General features: G+C 38.8%; 1 protein-coding gene across 1 annotated transcript; it reads right to left on the minus strand.

The window, feature by feature from the left end:
- Nucleotides 1-4,762: 4,762 nt before the first annotated feature.
- On the minus strand, nucleotides 4,763-5,611 carry LOC134372772 (von Hippel-Lindau disease tumor suppressor-like). Its single transcript, XM_063090145.1, has 2 exons — nucleotides 5,287-5,611; nucleotides 4,763-5,163 (listed from the first exon to the last, which is right to left on the minus strand). Exons 1-2 carry the CDS (start codon nucleotides 5,609-5,611, stop codon nucleotides 4,802-4,804), a joined length of 687 nt encoding a protein of 228 aa, XP_062946215.1. The 3' UTR covers nucleotides 4,763-4,801.
- Between the last annotated feature and the right edge of the window lie 2,210 nt (nucleotides 5,612-7,821).

Consider the following 7,821-nt stretch of genomic DNA (forward strand, 5'->3'; position numbering starts at 1 on the left):
CAGTAATGTATGAATGTTCTGGTTGCTTCATATCCTCCATAATATTTAGTATCAGTCTTTTTAGTTTTAGTCATTCTGGGAATCATATGTGGTATTTCATTTCCCTGGTAACTAATTATGTTGAAGAATTTTTCATGCGATATTTGTCATTTATATATGTTTCATCGTTAAATACAAGTTCATTCTTCTATTTGGATTGTTTGTCATCTTATTTGTAGTTTTAAGAGTTATAAACATATTATGGGCACAAGTTACTGGACATATGTGTATATTGTACAATTTTTCTCCAACTGTATTGTAAATATTTTATCTCAGTTTATAATTTGTTTATAGGTCTTTTTATTTGTAGTCGAGTTATTTTTCTGTTCTGGATACAAATAATTGGCTGAAATAAAAATATTGAAAATATTCTCTCTCAGACTATGGCATGACAATTTTTTTTTCTTTCTTTTAATTTATTTTTTATATATTTTTATTTTTTATTTATTTTTATTTTATTTTGTCAATATACATTGTGGCTGATTATTGCTCCCCATCACCAAAACCTCCACCTCTCCTCCCTCCCCCCCTCGACCCACCAATGTCCCCTCTGTTTGCTTGTCGTATCAACTTCAAGTACTTGTGGTTGTTATATCTTCTTCCCCTCCCCCCCAGGTTTTTTTTTGTGTGTGTGTGTGTGTGTGTGTGTGTGTGAATTTATATATTAATTTTTAGCTCCCACCAATAAGTGAGAACATGTGGTATTTCTCTTTCTGTGCCTGACTCGTTTCACTTAATATAATTCTCTCTAGGTCCATCCATGTTGTTGCAAATGGCAGTATTTCATTCGTTTTTATAGCTGAGTAGTATTCCATTGTGTAGATGTACCACATTTTCCGTATCCACTCATCCGATGATGGACCTTTGGGCTGGTTCCAACTCTTGGCTATTGTAAAGAGTGCTGCAATGAACATTGGGGAACAGGTATACCTTCTACTTGATGATTTCCATTCCTCTGGGTATATTCCCAACAGTGGGATAGCTGGGTCGTATGGTAGATCTATCTGCAATTGTTTGAGGAAACTCCATACCGTTTTCCATAGAGGCTGCACCATTTTGCAGTCCCACCAACAATGTATGAGAGTTCCTTTTTCTCCGCAACCTTGCCAGCATTTATCGTTCAGTCTTTTGGATTTTAGCCATCCTAACTGGGGTTAGATGGTATCTCAGCGTGGTTTTGATTTGCATTTCCCGGATGCTGAGTGATGTTGAGCATTTTTTCATATGTCTGTTGGCCATTTGTATATCTTCCTTAGAGAAATGCCTACTTAGCTCTTTTGCCCATTTTTTAATTGGGTTGCTTGTTTTTTTCTTGTAAAGTTGTTTGAGTTCCTTATATATTCTGGATATTAATCCTTTGTCAGATGTATATTTTGCAAATATTTTCTCCCACTCTGTTGGTTGTCTTTTAACTCTGTTAATTGTTTCTTTTGCTGTGCAGAAGCTTTTTAGTTTGATATAATCCTATTTGTTTATTTTTCCTTTGGTTGCCCTTGCTTTTGTGGTCATATTCATGAGGTCTGTGTCCAGTCCTATTTCCTAAAGTGTTTCTCCTATGTTTTCTTTAAGAAGTTTTATTGTTTCAGGGTGTATATTTAAATCCTTAATCCATTTTGAGTTGATTTTAGTATATGGTGAGAGGTATGGGTCTAGTTTCATTCTCCTGCATATGGATATCCAGTTATCCCAGCACCATTTGCTGAAGAGGCAGTCCCTTCCCCAGTGAATAGGCTTGGTGCCTTTGTCAAAGATCAGATGGCAGTAAGTGTGTGGGTTGATTTCTGGATTCTCTATTCTATTCCATTGATCAGTGTGTCTGTTTTTATGCCAGTACCATACTGTTTTGGTTATTATAGCTTTGTAGTATAGCTTAAAGTCAGGTAGTGTTATGCCTCCAGCTTTATTTTTTTTGCTCAGCATTGCTTTGGCTATGTGTGGTCTTTTATTATTCCATATAAATGTCTGGATAGTTCTTTCCATTTCTGAGAAAAATGTCTTTGGAATTTTGATGGGGATTGCATTGAATTTGTATATCACTTTGGGTAGTATGGACATTTTCACTACGTTGATTCTTCCAATCCAAGAGCATGGGATATCTTTCCATCTTCTTGTATCCTCTCTAATTTCTCTCAGCAGTGGTTTGTAGTTCTCATTATAGAGATTTTTCACCTCCTTGGTTAACTCAATTCCTAAGTATTTTATTTTTTTGGTGGCTATTGTAAATGGGCAGGCTTTCTTGATTTCTCATTCTGCATGTTCACTATTGGAGAAAAGAAATGCTACTGATTTTTGTCTGTTAAATTTGTATCCTGCTACTGTGCTGAAATCATTTATCAATTCCAAGAGTTTTTTTGTAGAGGTTTTAGGCTGTTCGATATATAGGATCATGTCATCTGCAAACAGGGACAGTTTGACTTCATCTTTTCCAATCTGGATGCCCTTTATTTCCTTCTCTTCTCTGATTGCTCTGGCTAGTACTTCCAACACTATGTTGAATAGGAGTGGTGAGAGTGGGCATCCTTGTCTAGTTCCTGCTCTTAAAGGAAAAGCTTTCAGTTTTCCCCATTCAGGATGATATTGGCAGTGGGTTTGTCATATATGGCTTTAATTATGTTGAGATACTTTCCCTCTATACCTAACTTATAGAGGGTCTTTGTCATGAATGAGTGCTGAACTTTATCAAACGCTTTTCAGCATCTATAGAGATGATCATATGGTCCTTGTGTTTGACTTTATTAATATGGTGTATCACATTTATTGATTTGCGTATGTTTTTTTTTTTTTTTTTTTGCATTGAGAAGCCCAAAGGGTCTGTATCCCAGAGCAAACTGGGTACAGCAACCAAAGTTAGCTTCTTTTATTGTAAAGACGAGGAAGTTTCACAAGAAAATTCAGTTGATTCGATCATTACAAAAGGACACAAGGACATGGGCAGAGTTACAAAAGTTATCTATGGCCAAGTATAGCTTAACAATGGAAACTAGTAACATCAGTAAAATAAACAGTGACATTCCAAAGTACAATTAGTGAAAAGTTAAGTTGGTCAAACTGGCTCATTATCTAAAGTATAACCTCTCCTTAAACAAAAGTTACATTCTTATGATAAAATCTAAATACAATTATCTCTAAAGTTTCCCCCAACAGACAGCTTGCCCCTAGCAAACATTTTTTCCACAACTTTCCCTTCACCAATTCTTAAAATCTCTTAACAGGATTGGTATGACAACCACCTGTTATCTCTAAAATCATTAAAGTATACAATCCCATACCTAAGCAGTGATTAGTTGATTAGATGGGCTTTTGCCATGCTATCTGTGGGCTGTGGCCCCCTACCTGAGGGCTTTTGCCCTATACATGCATTTACCTAAAAACACTATTCTAAAATCAAATGAGAATCAAGATTTCTAACCCTCCACAATTTTCTGTAAGTTATTTTCAATTTATAACAAATAGCTTTTCATGTCAATAAATAAGCACCTACTTTTTCCTTTTTAATGGCTTATTGAAGAGTACCATACTTTATTTGACCAGACTCCTATCAATATACATTTATTTCCAGTATTATGCTATTCTAAATAATGCTGCAGCAAATCTTCATGTATATATATCTTTTCACAATTTTTCTCAAGGTAATTTCCTAAAACTAGATTTTCTGCAGTAAAAGTGAGCCCATCTAATGCTGTGATGGATTTTTCCAGATCGCCCTAAAAAAAATTACATCGATGTATATACTCACAAATCAGTGGGGTATGAGATGCCTTTGGCTCCTGTTCACATCTCCCCCAAATGCAGGACTTGTTTACCTGCCTAATTCAAATAAAAATTTATGGGCCAGTATACAGGTGGCTTTCTGATCACAGGGCTCATAATTAACCAGGGCTCATAAGAAATCTGGATGTTCAAAGGTTAACCCAAAATTCAAGAAGATTGGTCAATGTCTGATGAGAGTGGAAAAAATTATAAGACCTGGGACTTAGAGATATTTATTCTGCATGATTTCACTGTTTTTTGGTTTTTGCAGCTGGCCAGTTTGGAGATCTAAAAACGTGACCTTAGTGCTACCAGCATAATGCTCTCTAAATCAGCTAACTGGCCAGCTGATTTCATGTTTTAAACCTACAAATAGCCACAGGAGTATCCTTTCCTTGCTATACTATCACTCCCAATGATGCCAGCTCAGATAGGATCCCAGGATGATATCTGGTCTTTTAGACTAAGGTGAGGAAATTTATTAACTGGGAGGGACAGAAAATGTACACTGGGAAGGTGCACTTCACAAACACATCATGTCCAACCAACACTGAAGTCACCTTCTTGGATGACTCCACTAAATGGTTATTGTCCAAAAATTACTATCTTCTACTTTCATCACACCTTTCTCATTGTGTAGTTACATATTTCCTTGTTTTCTTGTTTACTGTCTTCCACCACAAGAGTATAGGCTCCATAAGAGCAGGGACCACTTGTCTGGTTCCCCACTGTACTTCCTGTATCTAGAACAGCACTTGGTACATGGTGGGCACACAGACAGCACTACTTCATGTCCCTTGTGCTTTCAGCTGCACTGTGCTGCTTTGCAGTTCTACCCTATGCTCACCGCATGGCTGGTCTATCAACATACATTTACTTCCAGAGTTGGGGTCTGTTCCAGAGGGATCTTCCTTCTCTGTCTGTATGATGGATAGACGTTCTAACGTCTGTCAAGGAAAACCATAAACCAGTATTTGGAAAACTGCTGCTCCGGGGGCACACCAGACCACCCTCAAAATTCCTTTCTGCTCCCTGTAATTGCTTTGGGACAGGATAATCCAGACCTGCTGTGACAACAGTTTCTGAGGCTGGGAAATCCAAAGTCCAACTGGTGGTGGCAACAGTGACCTGAGGTTTCACATTGCAAGATGCAGAAGTTGTAGAGCTTCAGTCTCTCCTCCAGCCGGGTGCAAAGTGTCACCAGATCCTGTTGACTTTCAATGTGCTCCTGTGTCAGCCGCTCCAGGTCCTTCTGCACATTTGGGTGGTCTTCCAGATCTTCATAGAGTGATCTGACAATGTCCAGTCTCCTGTAATTCCCAGGCTTAACTAGGCTTCGGACAACCTGGAGGCATCGCTCTTTCAGGGTATACACTGGCAGTGTAATGTTGGCAAAAATAGGCTGTCCATCAATATTGAGGGATGGCACAAATAATTCAGTTTGTTTAACCAGAAGCCCATCGTATGTCCCTGCATCTCTGAAGAGCCAAAGGTGACCTCGATAGCTGTGGATGCGGCGGCCCGTGCCCGGCAGCAGCGTTGGGTAGGGCTGCGGCTCGCCGTCGAAGTTGAGCCACACGGGCAGCACGACGCGCGGGCTGCGGTTACAGAAAATGACCTGGGACGGCTCGCGCGAGTTCACCAAGCGCAGCACCGGCCGCGGCCGCCCGGCCTCCATCTCCGGCTCGGCGTCCAACTCCTCTGGGTCAGGCTCTTCAGGGCCGGACTCCTCGGTGTCCGACTCCTCCCAACCGTACTCTTCAGGGCCGTACTCTTCGATGCCCGCCTCGGCCTCTTCCCGGCCTCCCGCCTCCAGGGGCATCACCTCAAGAACCTACACAACACCCGCCTGGCCACCCCGGTTTCGCGGCCGGGCGCGAGGCGGGGCGCGGGCTCTGATTTGCGTATGTTGAACCAACCTTGCATCCCTGGGATGAATCCCACTTGATCGTGATGAATAATTTTTCGTATGTGTTGCTGTATTCTGTTTGCTAGTATTTTAGTGAGGATTTTTGCATCTATATTCATCAAGGATATCGGCCTGTAGTTTTCTTTTTTGGTTATATCTTTACCTGGTTTTGGTATCAGGATGATGTTTGCTTCATAGAATGAGTTTGGGAGATTTGCGTCCGTTTCAATCTTTTGGAATAGTTTGTAAAGAATCGGTGTCAATTCCTGTTTGAATGTTTGGTAAAATTCTGCTGTGAATCCATCTGGTCCTGGGCTTTTCTTTGTTGGGAGCTTTCTGATAACAGCTTCAATCTCCTTTATTGTTATTGGTCTGTTCAAATTTTCTACGTCTTCATGGTTCAGTTTTGGAAGCTTTTGTGTGTCCAGAAATTTATCCATTTCCTCCAGATTTTCAAATTTGTTGGTGTACAGTTGTTTATAGTAGTCTCGAATGATTCCTTGTATTTCAGATGAATCAGTTGTAATATCGCCTTTTTCATTTCTAATTTTTGTTATTTGAGTCTTCTCTCTTCTTTTTTTTGTTAGCCATGCTAATGGTTTGTCAATTTTATTTATCTTTTCAAAAAACCAACTTTTTGATTCATTGATCTTTTGTATTGTTTTTTGGTTTCAATTTCATTCAGTTCTGCTCTGATCTTAATGATTTCTTTCCGTCTGCTAACTTTAGGTTTGGATTGTTCTTGTTTTTCTAGTTCTTTAAGGTGAAGTGTTAGGTTGTTCACTTGCCATCTTTCCATTCGTCTGAGGTGAGCATTTAATGCAATAAATTTCCTCCTTAATACTGCTTTTGCAGTATCCCACAGGTTTTGGTATGATGTATCATTATTTTCATTAGTTTCAATACATTTTTTGATTTCCTGCTTGATTTCTTCTTGGACCCATATGTCATTAAGTAGAATGCTGTTTAATTTCCATGTGTTTGTATAGTTTCCAGAGTTTCGTTTGTTATTAATTTCTAGTTTTAATCCATTGTGGTCTGAGAAAATACATGGGATAATTCCAATTTTTTTGAATTTATTGAGACTTGATTTGTGACCTAATATGTGATCTATCCTGGAGAATGATCCATGTGCTGATGAGAAGAATGAATGTTCTGAGGTTGTTGGATGGAATGTTCTGTAGATATCTGCCGATTCCAATTGGTCTAGAGTCTTGTTTAGATCTTGTGTTTCTCTACTGATTCTTTGCCTAGATGATCTGTCTAATATTGACAGTGGGGTGTTCAGGTCCCCTGCTATTATGGTATTAGTGCCTATTTCCTTCTTTAGGTCTAATAGCGTTTGTTTTATAAATCTGGCTGCTCCAACATTGGGTGCATACATATTTATGATTGTTATGTCTTCTTGATGGATCAGTCCTTTTTTCATTAAGTAGTGTCCCTCATTGTCTCTTTTTATGGTTTTTAGTTTAAAGTCTATTTTGTCAGATATAAGAATAGCTACTCCAGCTCGTTTTTCTTTTCTGTTTGCATGGTAAATCTTTTTCCATCCTTTCACTCTTAGTCTGTGTGAATCTTTATGGGTGAGGTGGGTCTCTTGTAGGCAGCATATAGTTGGGTCCTCCTTTTTGATCCAGTCAGCCAGTCTGTGTCTTTAGATTGGGGAATTTAAGCCTTTTACATTAAGAGTTGTTATTGAAAGGTGTTGATTTATTCCTAGCATTTTATTGGTTGTTTGGTTGTCTTAGGTATCTTTTGTTCCTTGCTTTCTGATTTACTGTTTGGTTTCTGTGTTTGTTGGTTCCTTAGGTTGTAGATAGCATTTAGGTTTGTTTGTTTTCTCTTCATGAATGCCATTTTTATTATACTAGCGGGTTTAGATTTTTCTTGGGTTTTTATGGCAGTGGTAGTTATTTTTCAGGAACCAAACCCAGTACTCCCTTGAGGATTTCTTGTAAGGGTGGTCGTGTGGTAGTGAACTCCCGCAGTTTTTGTTTGTCTGAGAAATATACTATTTGCCCTTCATTTTGGAAGGATAGCCTTGCAGGATAGAGTATTCTTGGCTGGCAATCTTTGTCTTTTAGTATTCTGAATATATCATCCCATTCCTTTCTAGCTTTAAG

Source organism: Cynocephalus volans, chromosome 3 (assembly GCF_027409185.1).
Source record: "Cynocephalus volans isolate mCynVol1 chromosome 3, mCynVol1.pri, whole genome shotgun sequence".
Classification (NCBI taxonomy): domain Eukaryota; kingdom Metazoa; phylum Chordata; class Mammalia; order Dermoptera; family Cynocephalidae; genus Cynocephalus; species Cynocephalus volans.

Coding starts and splice junctions, on each gene's coding strand:
- LOC134372772 (XM_063090145.1), bottom strand. CDS start 5,611: ATGCCCCTGGAGGCGGGAGGCCGGGAAGAGGCCGAGGCGGGCATCGAA. Junction 5,164..5,286: donor CCGCATCCACAGCTATCGAG/GTCACCTTTGGC, acceptor TTACACTGCCAG/TGTATACCCTGAAAGAGCGA.